Here is a 19,207-nt window from a genome sequence, read left to right as displayed (position 1 = left end):
GGATGTATGATATTGATGTTTCTACGTGGGATGCAATTTTCGTATATATGTGCTCCACAAAGCTCCCTAGCGTTACACTCTCCTTGTGGGAACAATCCATTCAAAATAAAAAGGACTTGTCCAAATGGAGTGATTTAGATTCTTTTTTATCCAGTCGATATCAGACCTTAGAAACCATTAGTGAAATTAATGGCATTTCTGCGAAAGAATATTCGCACTCCAACACTAAAAAGCCCTCCTCATCGAATAAGAAGGTAAATTCAAATCATGCGAAAATCTCTTCATCCTCATCTAATCCAAAATGCACCTTATGTTCAATCGAATCCCACACGATACGAAAATGTCCCAAGTTTATTAACATGAATGCCGAAGATAGGATTTCCTATATTAAAAAACTTAATTTATGCTTGAATTGTTTTGCTAAGGCTCATGGAGTAAAGAACTGCAAGAGTCCTTACAATTGTTTTTCTTGTGGTAAAAGACACAATACACTTCTGCATCGTACTCCAAATCAGTCACAAGAAGTGAAGTCCAACATAAATCCATCCAATCAACCTATTCAGATGTCCAATGGTCATCCAGTACAGTCCACAATTTCTCAAGCTTCCTTCAATCAGACTAATATGGAACCAATTTCTTTTCAACCTTCCACTTCAAGCGGAAGTATCCAATCCTGTTTTGCTTCACATTCCCATAATGTTCTGCTGGGTACAGCAATGGTCCAAATTGCACATCTGGGTCTAAAATATTTTGTTAGAGCCTTAATTGATTCAGGATCACAAGGTTCTTTCATTTCCGAACGAGTTTTTAACATCCTGAAACTGCCATTCCAGTCCATTGAGGCAGAAATTGCGGGACTTAATGGAGTTACTTCCGCCAAGGCAAGAAAACTGGCAAAATTCTCTATATGTCCACGATTCGATTCCAACTTAGGGGTTAATATTACAGCTTTGGTTGTCCCACGACTGTCTGGGGATCTTCCCAGCTCCTCAGTTAACCCATCTCTTCTGTTAGACTTCCCGAATATTAAACTTGCGGATCCGAAGTTTTACGAAAGTAGCCGAATCGACTTATTGATCGGCGCCGACTTATTCAATAACATAATGTTAGAAAATGTTCAACGTAATATATGCGGTTCCTTAATGGCACAAGAGACGATATTCGGGTGGATAGTCACTGGGCCTATCCAAACAAAGGCTAAAATAGCCTCCTTTTCCACAATTGTATCCTTTTTGGCCGAAACAAATCTAGAAAATCAGCTAAAGCGGTTCTGGGAAGTGGAGGAAGTTCCGCAAAAGCTTCACCCCTCTGACTCTGATTCTTATTGCGAAGATTTATATTCTAAAACTACTACGCGCGACGAAAATGGTAGATATGTAGTATCTCTTCCATTTAAGCCTACTCCTTCCAACGGCGTAGGTCCACTGGGACAATCTAGATCAATAGCGAGTGTCCAATTTCTGAAAAATGAATCTCGGTTATTGAGAAATAAGGAACAAAAGGACCAATATGATTCCGTGATTCGTGAATATTTGGACTTAGGGCATATGGTCAAAATTAATCCTCCTCCTGTAGAGGAAATGCCCAGGCATTATTACCTCCCACACCACGCGGTTATTAAACCGGATAGGACCACTACAAAGGTCAGAGTGGTATTCAACGCTTCATGTCCAAGTTCTACAGGGACATCGTTGAATGACATTCTATATTCGGGCCCAATTCTCCAAAACGACCTAACTTTATTACTTTTACGATGGAGATTTTATCGTTTTGTTTTCAGCGCCGACATCGAAAAGATGTATCGGCAGATTAGGGTTAATCCAAACGACACGAGCTACCAAAGAATTGTATTCCGTTCCAATCCAAATGATAAAATTCAAGACTTTGAGTTACGAACAGTCACATTCGGAGTCAATGCGGCGCCTTATTTGGCGATTAGAACACTGAATCAACTAGCGCAAGATTGTCGTAATTCCTATCCCATAGCAAGTCACATTATTCAAAATGACATGTATGTAGATGATGTCTTAAGTGGAGGCCATGACCTTGAATCAGCCTTGGAAGCCAGGAATCAATTGATTTCTGCTCTCAATTCGGCCTGTTTTCCTTTAAGGAAATGGACTTCAAATTCTACACAATTTTTACAATCTCTTCCAAAAGACTACATTCTCAAACATGATTTTCTTCTTTTCGATGACTGTAGTCAAACAAAAACGTTGGGTGTAAAATGGAATGCTATGTCAGATAGTTTTGTTTTCGATATTCAGCCATTGCCACACCTAACCAAATACACAAAACGACAGGTTCTTTCGGAGATATCCAAAGTATTTGATCCAGCCGGATGGCTGTCTCCAATAGTGATCCTCGCTAAGATCCTTATGCGTAATGTGTGGCTCTCTAAAGTTGATTGGGATGAGGACATAACACCCCAATGTTTCCAAGATTGGGTAAAGTTCATAGATAATTTTTCGTCGACGCAATCAATACAGATCCCTCGTTGGATATCCTACTCTCCTATTACTAAAGTTCAATTCCATGCCTTTTGCGACGCATCTGAGAATGCGTATGCGGCAGTAATTTACACTCGGATTCAATTCAATGATAATTCCATTCATATTAATTTACTAACCTCCAAATCCAGAGTGTCCCCAGTTAAGTCCCTCTCAATTCCAAAACTTGAACTTTGTGGAGCCACATTATTAGCAGATCTCGTTGACTCTGTTGTTCCTTCGATGAAAATATCCAACTATGAGGTTTTCAAATGGACGGATTCCACCATAGTTTTATCCTGGCTTAAAAAACCAGCGTGCCATTGGAAAACTTTTGTTGCAAATCGTGTATCGCTAATCAGTAACAAAGTAGGAATAGACAACTGGTTCCACGTCGAGACACGATCTAATCCAGCCGACTTAGCAAGTCGTGGCGTTTATCCACGAGAATTAGCCGGAAATTTACTTTGGTGGCACGGACCGCATTGGTTACGAGATCCACCACTGTCTTGGCCCTTATGCAAGGAATTGCCAACCCATACAGATTTGGAGAAAAAAATCGTCCGAGTTCATGTTGTTACGGATTCAAATCAAGAGACCTTTATTGAAAGGTTCTCTACTTTTCAACGAGCTATCAGAGTCGGCTGTTACGTTTTACGTTTTTTCTACAGAACACATCCACTACATCGTAATTCGTTCACATATCGCTCATTAGATCTAACAGCTTCTGAGGTCAAAACCGTAAGAGACAAACTTATTTTACTTTCTCAGGCAAAATACTTCCCTAAAGTTGTCGAAGCTTTAAATCAAAGGCAACGAATTCCAAAGTCATCTCCAATTCTCAATCTTAATCCGTTTATGGACGATAACGGCGTTATTCGTGCATTTGGCCGATTAGCGTATTCACCGTCACTAAACTATGATGAACGTTATCCCATCATACTTTCATATGATTGCCATCTTAGTCGACTGCTCGTTCAATTTACACACTTACTATGTCTCCACGGGGGTAACCAACAGGTCCTTAGTCTCGTTAGAATGCAATTTTGGATTCCAAAACTGAAAAATCTTATTAAGACCATTATTCACAAGTGCAAAGTATGTGTCATTCACAAAAAGAAGCTTCAGGCCCAGCTAATGGGGGCCTTGCCTCCGTCACGAACGATTCTCCATCGTCCATTTCATAATACGGGTATGGATTTTGCAGGTCCGTTTGACATAAAAAGTTTCTCAGGGCGGGGATCCAAAATTTCCAAAGGCTACGTTTGTGTCTTCGTGTGTTTTGCGACGAAGGCGATTCATCTTGAAGTTACTTCCAGCCTATCTACTCCAACATTTCTCGCCGCTTTCCAAAGATTTGTGTCCAGGCGAGGATGTCCTCTCAACGTTTACTCCGACAATGGAAAAACCTTTGTTGGAGCATCTAGAGAAATTTCGAGAAATTTCCTAGATGCCTCAAAATCCAGTTTAGTGTCCCAATTTTTCCATCATCACCTGTCGTGGCATTTTATCCCCCCAGGCGCACCGCATATGGGCGGCTTATGGGAAGCCGGGGTAAAAAGTTTTAAGACCCATTTAAAAAAGACATCCGGCAGTTTTCCCTACACCTTTGAAGAGTTTTCTACTCTGATAACAAAGATTGAAGCTTGTCTCAACTCAAGACCAATTTCAACAGCATCAGAAAATCCTACTGACTTGAATCCGCTTACACCAGGTCATTTCCTCACTGGTGGACCTCTGTTAGCCCCTCCGGAACCTTCTTACGATCAAGATCCAGAATCAGTTGTAAATCGTTGGCAACGTGTTAAGGTTCTTCAACATCACTTTTGCCAACGATGGAAAACAGAATATTTAAAAGAACTTCATAAAAGGAACAAATGGAAATATCCTGAAAGGAATATAGAAGTCGATTCTGTTGTTGTTATTAATGATGAAAATCTTCCACCCAACGAATGGCGCATTGGTCGAGTGACTAAACTATATCCCGGAAAGGATAATCGAGTAAGAGTGGCGGACATTTACACGCCGAAAGGTGTGATTACACGTCCCATCGTAAAGTTAGTCATTCTTCCTACTCAATAATTCAGCTCCAATTCTGAAACAAATACCCATACTGAAACCAACTTTTCCCTGTCTCGTATAGATTTTTATTTTTAATCTTATATTTTCAGAATGCCTCGAATCATAAAAAATCGATTTTCCACTAATGATCGGATCACCCATTACAATCGACAAGCATTTCAGTGCCGTATCTGTAAAAAATTTCATCCCTTACGAGCCTGTAAGAAATTTTTGTCAATGAGCACCCAACAAAGAAAGCAAGCAGTAGAAAAGTACCGATATTGTTTAAATTGTCTCGCTCATGAACATAGTATGCAAGGATGCTTTTCTAACTCTGGATGTCACGTATGCGGAAAATCACATCATACTCTACTTCACGATAATAGAGCCCGCACGTCTCGTCGACCTGAATTAGAGCTTTCCTCAGCAACGAATTATCTAGTACCTACAACTGTCACCATTCTTCCAACGGCTTTAGTAAAAATTGCACACAACGGACGTCTCCATCAAATTCGTGCCCTCATCGACACCGGGTCGATCATCAGTCGCATTGCCAAAACTATGATTACTAAGCTTGGAATTTCTACCAGCCATATGGAAAACACTACTATGTGTCAGCTCACTATAAGAGCTATCTCAGATGCAAAAGCTCGGGTCTCAGCAACATTTCGTGTCGACAATCGAATGACCATGAAAACTCCATCACATTCTTTGTCATCTAGTTTTCGTGAAAGGTTTTTGAATTTAATCCTCGCCGATCCGACCTTCAATGAAAGTGCACCGATTTCCATGGTCTTAGGAGCCGACATTTATCCAAAAATAATTCTCGGAGGTGTGATACCAAACCATGAAGGAGTTCCAATGGCTCAAAACTCGATTTTTGGATGGTTGGTTTCGGGAACATGTCCAATGTAATGAATAATTCTAGGATACAAAATTTAATCACTATCTGTACAACGAATTAACTGGCTTCTTCAATGAATTTACTTATTTATCAACATGACTAATTAATTAACTAATTTCGATGGTACCCATCAAGGGGCCCGGAATGTTTATGTCTACGATTGGAATCCCTAAACTCAATAAATTTATCTTTAAGTCTGTAATAATAATTAAGTTCATATGCAGGTGGCGTTGCCCTGTAATCGTTAAGATTTAGAAATGTCAAAACACAATGTTAGTTTTTTAAGGTCAAATATGAATAAAAGCCCACTTCTTATTCACCAGCCAAAGAAACAACATCGGTAATCCACTTTATTTCAATCTGGGATATTCTCAAAAAAGTTAAATTTCTTCTTCCTACATTTGTGGTTTCTTTTCCGAGGAAAACATCGTCGAGAAGAGTGATAGTCAAATCACTTTTGGTGTCTTGCAGCCTACTAGTACCTTATCTAGTCCAGTTCTCTTCAATCCTTGTACAAACAGTTAGCATGCCCGCCTTGCATACACAAAGTCGTGGGTTCGATTCCTGCTTCGACCGAACACCAAAAAGTTTTTCATCGGTGGATTATCCCACCTCAGTAATGCTGGTGACATTTTTGAAGGTTTTAAATGCTTCTCTAAGTGGTTTCACTGCAATGTGGAACGCCGTTCGGACTCAGCTATAAAAAGGAGGTCCCTTGTCATTGAGCTTAACATGGAATCGGGCAGCACTCAGTGATAAGAGAGAAGTTCACCAATGTGGTATCACAATGGACTGAATAGTCTAAGTGAGCCTGATACATCGGGCTGCCACCTTACCTAACCTAACTCTGTGCTGGGTACCTGCACGGATGAAAAAGACTGTTTTTCATATGTTTGGCTATAAACATTATATGTTTGGAACACAAATTTTTAAACACAATATTTTTGAGTGCAAGCATATAATGTTCATAAACTAGCATAACATGTTTGGGACATATATGTTAATATGTTAGAACATATTATGTTTGGGACATAAAATGTTTGTAAAAATAATATGCTTGGATGCAAACATATATTAATTTAGAAATAGCCTATAAACATATATGTGTTTAGTAGCTTGGAGCGCTATTTAACAGGGAGCGATATTGAATTAAGTTGGTGGTTGTTGCTTGTTATTACAAAATTAACATTTTATTTTTCCTTGGGCAATTGATCAGCTACTTCTTTGATCCTTACAAACTGTGTGGTCCGCTGTTCGAATCCCCGTCCGGCAAAAGGTAAAATTAAAATAAAAAATCATACAATTGAATAATTTCTTCTACAATGTTTGTATTACAGAAAAAGGTGCTAAGAACTAAAAAATCTCGTGGAAGTGAGAAAGATGTGGGGGAATATACAATTGGGCAGAAACAAAATTTTGAGCATTCAGGTCGAAAACCTATGTTGTTAGCACCTATATTACCTGTTTATTTTCATAATTCATTATGATTGTAAATATATAAATAAATAAATAAAATTTTGAGCACAATATTGTTTGGGAGAATTTTTTTAAGCATATAATATTTTTGGGTGCAAAATGCTTCCAAACATATTATATGTTCACATAATAACATATTGTTTTTTGGAAGACAACATTATTGAATTTGGATGCAAAAATACAAAATGTTTGGAACTTAGACTACCCAAACATATATTGTTTAGACCAATATGCTTTCAAACATATTATATATTGGAAGAGATCAAACATATAAATGTTTGGGCAATACCTAAAAATGTATATGCTTGAAGCAAAATATGTTTGGGAGTATATGTTACAGAAGCGATTTTTTGTGAGCGTGTGGATATTATGGCATAACTGGGAATGAAGAGGCAGATGTACTGGCTAAGGAAGGCGCAGGTGGCACGGATAACGCCATTTCGGACGTTTTTGCTCCAATTTCTTTGTTTATTTACAGGATCAATAGTAAATATGAAGATTTATGGAAGAGACGCTGGGCTTCTTCTATAGGCTGTGAACAAACGAAACTGATATGGGACGAGTATAATATTAGGAACTCTGAAATCCTGATGTCATTGCTAAGAGAAGATGTGAGGTCGATAACAGGCATCATAACAGGACACAACACTCTGGGAAAACACATGGTAAGGATCGGTCCAGCGAATGATGATATGTGTAGGTGGTGTCTGGACCCCGAGGCTACGGAAAATTCATTTCACTTCCTGTGCCAGTATCCAGCTCTATCTTTCAGAAGAAACAAGATACTGGGCTCTTATTTCTTTCAGACTATGACCGACTTGCGAGGATTCAGCCTGAAGAGTATTCTCGCCTTCATCAAGGCATCGGGGTGGAGGACCTACACGCAAAAAAATAATTCTTTCCTCCCAAACGAAATTTTAGACAAACAAAGTTCGTTTCTCATTTGCTTTTCGCTGTAAGGAAGTGTCTTTGGAAGAAAAGTATATACTTTTTGTGATAAACGTTTATTCTTTTCCAGGATGTAAAAACAATTTCATAAAGACTAGCTCAAAAAAAAAACATTATTTTCTTGCTAATTGCATTGTCCCTCACATCTTTCTCACATCCACGAGGATTTTTAGTTCTTAACACCTTTTCCTGTAATACCAACACTGTAGAAGAAATTATACGATTTTATAAATTTTTAAAATTTTTTTTACCTTTCGCCTGGACGGAGAATCGAACCGCGGACCATGCACATTGTAAGCCAACACACTAACCACTGAGCTATGTACCTGTTATGGTCATCAATAGATAAATATCCATATAAGTTATATTTATATAGCATAGCTTGCGGCGCCCACGAACCGAATAAACAAAGTTTATTTAACAGAAACAAACATTTAGTTTGGCACCGTGGAGCAGTGGTAGCTACGTCCGACTCTCATGCCAAGGGTCATGGGTTCGATCCCTGCTTCGGCCAAAGTTTTTTTTTGCTTTTGTTTTTTTTTTTACATATATTCCAGATATATTCGGAAGATTCCGAAAAAATGTTCAACATTACATTGTACTATATTAAATTTTGAACTGTAAAATGTGTCTTATTAAAGACCTAAAGTCAGAAAAGAACAGTGTTTGATATAAACGAAATGGACTGTGTTGTTATTTCAAAAATAACTTTTTTTATTGAAAAAATAAAAATTTTGTAACAAACGAATTTTGTTGGTGATAAAAGTTTAAAATTTTCGAAGCAATTCAAAAAACTCTAACAAAAGAAAAACGTTTTCGGTACACGTTTTCCAAACGTTTTTTTTTTCTTTGCGTGTAGGCGCATCCGAGGGACACATTATCATAGAATGGACTCATTCCGGCCGGAGCGAGACAGACACGAAGAGGAAGACGGAAAGAAGTTTGAGAAACCGCAATGGACCAACTATGGTCTAAGTTTCTATAAATCCGCTAGTTCGGATTCGTGTCATCCTCCATAACCTAACCTAACCTATAGTTCCCAAAATGGAAAATATACCAACATTTTCCTTATAAAATCGCCACTGTTTCGACGGATTTAATATGGTATCGAAAATGTGGATCTACAAGGTTGTAGACGGTTTAATATAGCCTGCCCCGCCCAACTGAAGACTTCCCTTACTTGTTTAGATTTTGTTATATAAAGTAAATTTGAGGATAGGTTTATATGGGAGCTAGATATGCACAGAAAAAAATATCACCAAAATATTTCCAATTAAAAAGTTAATTGAAGTTGAAATTTTTTTCAATTAATAAATTAATTGGTACAATTAACTTTTTAATCAAGATAGAAACATTAAGTTAATTAAGTCAATGATTGAACATTTTAAAATTTTTAATTAAAAAGTTAATTGATACAATTAACTTTTAATCAAATTCGGAAGACTAAGTCAGTTTATGATGATGATGAACATTTTTTTTTAAATTTTTAGTTAAAATTTTTTTTTCAAACAATCAATTGTTAATCCAAATAAAAATTCTAAGCCAATTCAGAATGTAATTGAAAATAGTTACCTTTTTATTTAATAAATTAATTGAGTTTTGCAATCAACATCAATTAAATTTTTAATTGAATCAATTAAAAAATTAATTGAAATTTGGCAATGAAATCAATTAATTTTTTAATCAAGAATTTTTTCTATGCCCAATTAAAACTGTGATTGATACTATCATTTTCGTGATTGAAGACATTTCAATTAAAAAATTAATTGGATCAATTAATTTCGTGATTGAATCAGAAAAAAAATTTTTTGTGTGTGATTATGAACCGATATCAACCAATTTTTAGCATGGTTTTTAGAGGACATATACTGACATAACATAACAAATTGCGACCGGAGAGGAGAAAGTTTTCTCCTCCAGGAGGCCCCGGAAGGGATGCCTACAGAACAGATTCTTAATCTGGACGAAACTTTATATGATATGAATGAAGAAAAAGAAAATTTCCAAAAAAAAATATATTTTTCTTCAGGAGTTCAGATTTTTTTCTTTACGTGTAATTTCTAATCTTAAACTTTTCCCATTGACTTCTATATTACCTAAAGAAATTAAAACCTCAAAATTTAGATATTAATTACCTAGTTAATTTTATCTCATTCAAAGAGATATACATGGTTCACGATATAGCAATCAAGCCACCTCATTTATTTTCCGATCATTATAACATTATGCATTTTACCATACTATTTTGGAATAATGTTTCCTTCCACGATTATTTCCACCTACACATACATATATGCAAATACCACAATTTCTACGTCGTTTTTACCTTGCGGATATCTATAGAAATACCATTTCATTGTAGTGAACAGAGAAATAATGTTTTCCAACAATTTATCATTTGTTCTTTGTGTGAGAAAACTAAGGAGCAACCATTTTACCCTGTAAAAACGTCCATGGTAATAATTTTTTAGTGTTTTCATTCCTTTCTTTGATTTCTTGCAATAAATCATTACATTCATTTCTACATTGTTGCTAGAAACAATAATAAAAACAACAAAAAAATATAGAAATCATAATGATATTTTACGTTGTACTTATATAACAAAGGGATGTACAAGTTGATACAATTGTAGTAAATTTTGTACATTCAATATATCAAATGTACAATGATGCTACCTTATGCTGACCTATTTGGTACAACTTGAATTATTTCGTACGTCTTAAAAATGTTTAATAAGTTAAAACAACGGAACGATTTAAACGGACTTTTATCGCATCTTGTCACACGGTTGCCACAGTTGGTAGAATTATACCAAAAATGGTGGATTCTTTACCGTTTGGTAGATTAGTGTAATTGGTGATTTTTTGGTAAACAAAACAAAAAGAAATAAAATTTTGATAAAATTTTCTATAGAAATAAAATTTTGACAAAATTTTCTTTAGAAATAAAATGTTCATAAAATTTTCTACAGAACTAAGCCTTTGACAAAATTTTCTATAGAAAAAAATTTTGACAAAATATCTATACAAATAAAATTTTTATAAAGTTTTCCATCGAAATAAAATTTTGACAAAATTGTCTATAGAAATATAATTTTGAGAAAATTTTCTATAGAAATAAAATTTTGACAAAATTTTCTATAGAATAAAAATTTTGACACAACTTTCTATAGAAATAAAATTTTGACAATATTTTCTCTAGAAATAAAATTTTGACAAAATTTTCTACAAAAATAAAATTTTGACAACATTTTCTATAGAAATAAAATGTTGACAAAATTTTCTATAGAAACTCAGTTTTGACAAAATTTTCTATAAAGATAAAATTTTTTAAACAAATTTCTACAGAAACAAAATTTTGACAAAATTTCCTATAGATATTAAATTTTGCACAATATTTTCTATAGGAATAAAATCTTGATAAAATTTTCTTTAGGCATTAAAATTAGACAAAATCTTCTATAGAAATAAAATGCTGAAAAATTTTTCTAAGAAATAAAAAATTGGCCAAAATTTCTATATATATATATATATATATATATATATATATATATATATATATATATATATATATATAAATATATATATATATATATATATATATATATATATATATATATATATATATATATATATATATATATATATATATATATATATATATATATATATATATATATATATATATATATATATATATATATATATATATATATATATATATATATATATATATATATATATACTAGCGTAACCCGCACCGCTTCGCTGCACCTTCCGAAGCGTATTTGGAGGAACATTTTGCATTAACTTAGTCAACTATATCCTTCGTGCTGAAAACAAATTCGAAAAGATTTCAATTCTTTTAAACAAATCGGACTACTTGATTTTTCGTTTATAGGTACAAATACGGCGGGAGAGGGTGTACCCTTTCCTCCAAAATTTTTTAATAATGTTCTGTATTCAAGTAGTTGGACAATCTTCTATATTTCTTGTGAATTTTAAGTGGGGTTTGTCAAGGAAAGGTATCCTTCTCCTCAACATATCTGAAAATTAAGCACTATATTATAATAACATACAAAGAATTACTGTTTCCCATCCAATAAATCGGGAAAAGCAAAAGTAGTAAAAAAATTTACCAAATTTAGTAAAAAACTTTACCACATTAACATTTGCTAAAATGTTGGAAAATGATGCACCCTCTACGTTGGCTGCCAATTTCATGTAAATTTAAGTTCTTATTAAAAAGAAGTCTGGCAGAAGCCTGTACAAAAATCATAAAATTATGTACCGAGTTCCCATTTACGGACAACCCTCTACTTTCAACTTAAGAGAAAAAAACGGACAAAAGGGAACCCTCTCTTTACTAATAAGAAGTCTGGAAGAAAGAAGCCTGTGCAAAAATCATAAAATTATATAGCGAGTTCCCATTTACGGACAACCCTTCACTTTCAATTTAAGAGAAAAAACCGACAAAAGGGAACTCTCTCCCCACCTTCGCTCCACTCTGACCTGATATCGGACTATCACGTACCCTATATTAATTTCGCAACTACTCCCTATAAATTCTATCGAAGTAAATCGATAAAGTTTATTTCAATTTTCCCCTTCCCTAACCAGATATCGAAAAATCATATAGTAATTTAAAAATTATGTATAAATTTAATCACCTACTGCCACGTCCCTGTAAATTTCAAGTAGATCGAAGATGTTTAAATTTTGCTCTATTGTTTTAAAGGGACGTCACTTTCCCCGATACAATATCGACACCCCTAACCTTCCCTGAAACTTCTTGAAACTTTCCTTCAAGTGTGGGGCAAGGAAGGTTGCCTCTTCGTTCATAACCTTCCCCCACTGCCTTTGTAAATTTCAAGAAAACTTAAATTTTTTTGTAGTTTTAGAGGAGGACCTCCTCCCCGACCAAATATCGAAAAGTGATTTAGCGTATCTTTTGTAAACGTCCCAGAAAATGTCAAGCAAATTATAAGCCTAAAGGGACGACCTCTCTTCCGTCCATATATCACAAAATCAGGTATCAACTATTACGGTTGACGGAGGTTACGATCTCTCCCCAGTCCTCTGTAAATTTCAAGTAACTCGGTAAAGTTTAATTGTTTCTCTGTATGTACTTAAGAGAAGCGGATGTCTCCCTATGCCCTTTTATTTTTATTAAAAAATCAGGAACCTGATATAAATTTCATAACCTCACCCATTTGTCCGTAAAATTTCAGTCGGGGGAGTTTAGTTTTGTTTTCACTGTACTTTAAAAAAAGTCGGGCAAAGGGGTGGCCCCCCTCCCCGACCAAATATCGAAAAATAATGTAGCGGATTTTTGTCTAGATGCCAACCCCAACATTCAATGAAAATTTCATGCAAATCGCATAATTTTGTTCCAAGTTTCAAGAAGTAAGGCAAGGGGGAGGTCCCCCTCCCCGTCCGCATATGAAATCATCAGGTACCCCATATTAATTCCATAACCTCACCGCATGTTCTCTTTAAATCTCAGATAATTTAGAGAATTTTAGTTTTTTCACTGTACTTTAAAAAAGTCGAACAAAGGGGAGGTCCCCCTCCGCCGCCAAATATCGAAATATAAAGTAGCGGATCTTTGTCTAGTTGCCAACCCCAACCTTCAATGAAAATTTCAAGCAAATCGGTTAACTTTGGTCCAATTTTCAAAAAGTCCGACAAAGGGGAGGTCCCCCTCCGCGACCAGGTGTCAAAAAATGAGGTACCCTATTTTCACCACATGAACGTCCCCTATGATCTCTGAAAGTTTAAAGTAAATCGATTCAGCCGTTTCGGAGCCAACTCGGTTCATACAAACAATCAAACAAACAAAGAAATAAAGAAACATAGATTGCATTTTATATATATATATATATATATATATATATATATATATATATATATATATATATATATATATATATATATATATATATATATATATATATATATATATATATATATATATATATATATATATATATATATATATATATATATATATATATATATATATATATATATATATATATATATATAGATATAACAGTTTGAAGTAATTTTCTAAAGAAATAAAATTTTGACAAAATTTTCTATAAAAATATAAGTTTTACAAAATTTTCTATAGAAATAAAATTGACCAAATATCTATAGAAGTAAAATTTTTCTACAGAAATAAAATGTTAACAAAATTTTCTATAGAAATCATAGTTTGACAACATTTTCTATAGAAATAAAATTGTGACAAAATTTTCTATAGAAATAAAATTTTTACAAAATTTTCTTTAAAATAAAATGTTAATAAAATTTTCTAGAGAACTAAAACTTTGACAAAATTTTTTATAGAAACAAAATTTTTGACAAAATATCTATACAAATAAAATTTTTATAAAGTTTTGACAAAATTTTCGATAGAATTAAAATTTTGACAAAATTTTCTTTAGAAATAAAATTTTTACAAAATGTTCTATAGAAATAAAATTTTGACCAAATTTTCCATGGTAATAAAATGTTGACAAAATTTTATAGAGATATAACATTTTGACTAAATTTTCTATTGAAATAAAATTGTCCCAAAATTTTCTATAGAAATAACATTTTCACAAAATCTTCTATAGAAATAAAATGTTCATAAAATTTTCTATTGAAATAAAATTTTGACAAAGTTTTCTATAGAAATAAAATTTTGACAAAATTTTCTATAGAAATAAAATTTTGACAAAATTTTCTAGAGAACTAAAATTTTGACAAAATTTACAAAATTTTCTATAGAAATAAAATTTTGACAAAATATCTATACAAATAAACTTTTTGTAAAGTTTTCTAAAGAAATAAAATTTTAAAAAATTTTTTATAGAAATAGAATTTCTACAGAAATAAAATTTTGCCAAATCTTTCTATTGAAATAAAATTTTGATAAAAATTTCTATAGGAAAAAAAGTTTGACAAAATATTCTTTAGAAATAAAGCTTTGACAACATTTTCTATAGAAATAAAATGTTTTCTAAAAAAATAAAATTGTGATAAAATTTTCTATTGAAATAAAATTTTGACAGAGTTTTCTATAGAAATAAAATTGTGACAAGATTTTCTATAGAAATACAATTTAGACAAAATTTTCTAGAGAACTGAAATTTTGAAAAAGTTTCTTATAGAATAAATTAAAAAAAAAATTATAGAAACAAAATTTTGACAAAATTTCCTATAGATATTAAATTTTGCAAAATATTATCTATAGAAATAAAATCTTGATAAAATTTTCTTTAGACATTAAATTTTGACTGAATCTTCTATAGAAATAAAATTTTGACAAAATTTTCTACAGAAATACAAATTTGGCCAAACTTTCTATAGAAATATATATTTTTTTAATTTTCTATAGAAATATTTTTTTTTAATTCTCTACAGAAATAAAATTTTGACAAAATTTTCCATATAAATAAAATTTTGCAAAATTATCTATAGTAATAGAATTATGACAAAATTTTCTATAAAAGTAAAATATTGACCAAATTGTCAATAGAAATAAAATTTTGACAAAATGTTCGATAGAAATACAATTTTGCAGAAATTTCTCACAGATATAAAATTTTGAAATAATTTTCTAGAGAAATAAAATTTTGACAAAATTTTCCATATAATAAACTTTTCTTACGAAATTATATTTTGCAAAATGTTCTGTTATTTTACTTATTAGTCGAACAAAATTGGACCGATGTGAATTATCGTATTTATTTATGTGTGAAACAGATCTTTCAATTTCACATTGGCATACCGACAAACCTTAGTATGTTAGGGGTCTAAAATATTTCTATATTTAAAATTTAAGGCCAATTGGCTCCTATGTGCAATAAATAAAATTATATCATTATCTATATAAAAGTACCGTCATAATATGGTTCTGGGAAATAAGCCCCCAAGAATTAATTCACCAAAATGGAAATGAAATAATGCCCCAAATGTTGAGGACTAGTTTCATAAGGAAATAAAGCCTCATTTTGAATATGCAATAAAACCCCACTACGATGAAACAAAGCTCCAAGAATCACGGAATAAGGCCCCATGGGGATGTATTTAATTTTCAAAAATTAAAGTCATTCACAATTGAGAAAAATATATTGTATCCATCATGGAGAAAAAATATTGTATAACAACAACTTTAAGCCTGAATTTAGTAAATATTTCATTATTTTAAATATTCATATGTTAATTTGGTTCAGATTTAGATCAAGCCTCCATATATTCGTTTTTCCGGGTTATACAAATATGACCAAAATTCCCACACTTTACACAAAATTCTGTGATGATTTCCCCACATCTTATATCCTCCACACTGTAATGCCAGAATTTCCACAGAACGGGTGAGTTTTAAATAAGGCTCCAAGTCGCCGACTTGACCAAATAATAACAGGAAGTAAGGAAGGATCCCTTAGTTTATGATACTTCTTTCGAAGAACGGATATACTTAACCAAAGACTTTCTACTTCTCAAGTAACTTGATAGAAATGGAACCTACATGAACAGTTTTGAAAGCCTCTCATACACACAAACAATTTTTTCTCTGATTCAATCACCAAATTAATTGATCCAATTAATTTTTTAATTGAAATGTCTTCAATCACGAAAATGATAGTATCAATCACAGTTTTAATTGGGCATTGAAAAAATTCTTGATTAAAAAATTAATTGATTTTTTCAGCAAAATTCAATTAATTTTTTAATTGATTCAATTAAAAATTTAATTGATGTTGATTGCAAAACGCAATTAATTTATTAATTAAAAAAGGTAACTATTTTTAATTACTTAGTTAGATTTGGATTAACAAATGATTGTTTGAAATACATTTTTAATTAAAAAAGTAAAAAAAAATCAGCACTTTTTTAACTGAACTAGTCTTCCGAATTTGATTAAAAAGTTAATTGTATCAATTAATTTTTTAATTAAACATTTTAAAAATTTCAATCATTGACTTAATTAACTTAATGTTTCTATCATGATTAAAAAGTTAATTGTATCAATTAATTTATTAATTGAAAAAATTTTCAACTTCAATTAACATTTTAATTGGAAATATTTTGGTGATATTTTTTTCTGTATATATATATATATATATATATATATATATATATATATATTTAAAAAATTAATTGAATTTTGCTGAAAAAATCAATTAATTTTTTAATCAAGAATTTTTTCAATGCCCAATTAAAACTGTGATTGATACTATCATTTTCGTGATTGAAGACATTTCAATTAAAAAATTAATTGGATCAATTAATTTGGTGATTGAATCAGAGAAAAAATTGTTTGTGTGTATGAGAGGCTTTCAAAACTGTTCATGTAGGTTCCATTTCTATCAAGTTACTTGAGAAGTAGAAAGTCTTTGGTTAAGTATATCCGTTCTTCGAAAGAAGTATCATAAACTAAGGGATCCTTCCTTACTTCCTGTTATTATTTGGTCAAGTCGGCGACTTGGAGCCTTATTTAAAACTCACCCGTTCTGTGGAAATTCTGGCATTACAGTGTGGAGGATATAAGATGTGGGGAAATCATCACAGAATTTTGTGTAAAGTGTGGGAATTTTGGTCATATTTGTATAACCCGGAAAAACGAATATATGGAGGCTTGATCTAAATCTGAACCAAATTAACATATGAATATTTAAAATAATGAAATATTTACTAAATTCAGGCTTAAAGTTGTTGTTATACAATATTTTTTCTCCATGATGGATACAATATATTTTTCTCAATTGTGAATGACTTTAATTTTTGAAAATTAAATACATCCCCATGGGGCCTTATTCCGTGATTCTTGGAGCTTTGATTCATCGTAGTGGGGTTTTATTGCATATTCAAAATGAGGCTTTATTTCCTTATGAAACTAGTCCTCAACATTTGGGGCATTATTTCATTTCCATTTTGGTGAATTAATTCTTGGGGGCTTATTTCCCAGAACCATATTATGACGGTACTTTTATATAGATAATGATATAATTTTATTTATTGCACATAGGAGCCAATTGGCCTTAAATTTTAAATATAGAAATATTTTAGACCCCTAACATACTAAGGTTTGTCGGTATGCCAATGTGAAATTGAAAGATCTGTTTCACACATAAATAAATACGATAATTCACATCGGTCCAATTTTGTTCGACTAATAAGTAAAATAACAGAACATTTTGCAAAATATAATTTCGTAAGAAAAGTTTATTATATGGAAAATTTTGTCAAAATTTTATTTCTCTAGAAAATTATTTCAAAATTTTATATCTGTGAGAAATTTCTGCAAAATTGTATTTCTATCGAACATTTTGTCAAAATTTTATTTCTATTGACAATTTGGTCAATATTTTACTTTTATAGAAAATTTTGTCATAATTCTATTACTATAGATAATTTTGCAAAATTTTATTTATATGGAAAATTTTGTCAAAATTTTATTTCTGTAGAGAATTAAAAAAAAATATTTCTATAGAAAATTAAAAAAATATATATTTCTATAGAAAGTTTGGCCAAATTTGTATTTCTGTAGAAAATTTTGTCAAAATTTTATTTCTATAGAAGATTCAGTCAAAATTTAATGTCTAAAGAAAATTTTATCAAGATTTTATTTCTATAGATAATATTTTGCAAAATTTAATATCTATAGGAAATTTTGTCAAAATTTTGTTTCTATAATTTTTTTTTAATTTATTCTATAAGAAACTTTTTCAAAATTTCAGTTCTCTAGAAAATTTTGTCTAAATTGTATTTCTATAGAAAATCTTGTCACAATTTTATTTCTATAGAAAACTCTGTCAAAATTTTATTTCAATAGAAAATTTTATCACAATTTTATTTTTTTAGAAAACATTTTATTTCTATAGAAAATGTTGTCAAAGCTTTATTTCTAAAGAATATTTTGTCAAACTTTTTTTCCTATAGAAATTTTTATCAAAATTTTATTTCAATAGAAAGATTTGGCAAAATTTTATTTCTGTAGAAATTCTATTTCTATAAAAAATTTTTTAAAATTTTATTTCTTTAGAAAACTTTACAAAAAGTTTATTTGTATAGATATTTTGTCAAAATTTTATTTCTATAGAAAATTTTGTAAATTTTGTCAAAATTTTAGTTCTCTAGAAAATTTTGTCAAAATTTTATTTCTATAGAAAATTTTGTCAAAATTTTATTTCTATAGAAAACTTTGTCAAAATTTTATTTCAATAGAAAATTTTATGAACATTTTATTTCTATAGAAGATTTTGTGAAAATGTTATTTCTATAGAAAATTTTGGGACAATTTTATTTCAATAGAAAATTTAGTCAAAATGTT

At 31.3% G+C, this 19,207-nt stretch overlaps 1 protein-coding gene across 2 annotated transcripts in view; it reads left to right on the top strand.

Annotated features, from left to right (window-relative positions):
- Positions 1-19,207, top strand: part of LOC142224223 (uncharacterized) — a 79,802-nt gene that overhangs the window by 40,721 nt on the left and 19,874 nt on the right. The window contains exon 2 of one of the 2 annotated variants that reach the window (XM_075293996.1): positions 4,661-5,789. The exons of the other annotated variant lie outside the window; for it this stretch is intronic. Within the exon in view, the coding sequence (XP_075150111.1) occupies positions 4,661-5,465 (805 nt within the window). The 3' untranslated portion in view covers positions 5,466-5,789. Of the gene's footprint in view, positions 1-4,660; positions 5,790-19,207 lie in introns of those variants that run through there. 2 annotated transcript variants of the gene reach the window in all.

The sequence above is a fragment of the Haematobia irritans genome, chromosome 2, assembly GCF_050003625.1.
Source record: "Haematobia irritans isolate KBUSLIRL chromosome 2, ASM5000362v1, whole genome shotgun sequence".
In the NCBI taxonomy this organism is placed as follows: domain Eukaryota; kingdom Metazoa; phylum Arthropoda; class Insecta; order Diptera; family Muscidae; genus Haematobia; species Haematobia irritans.
Note: the sequence above shows the minus strand (reverse complement) of the source record. Positions and strands in the feature narration are given on the sequence as shown.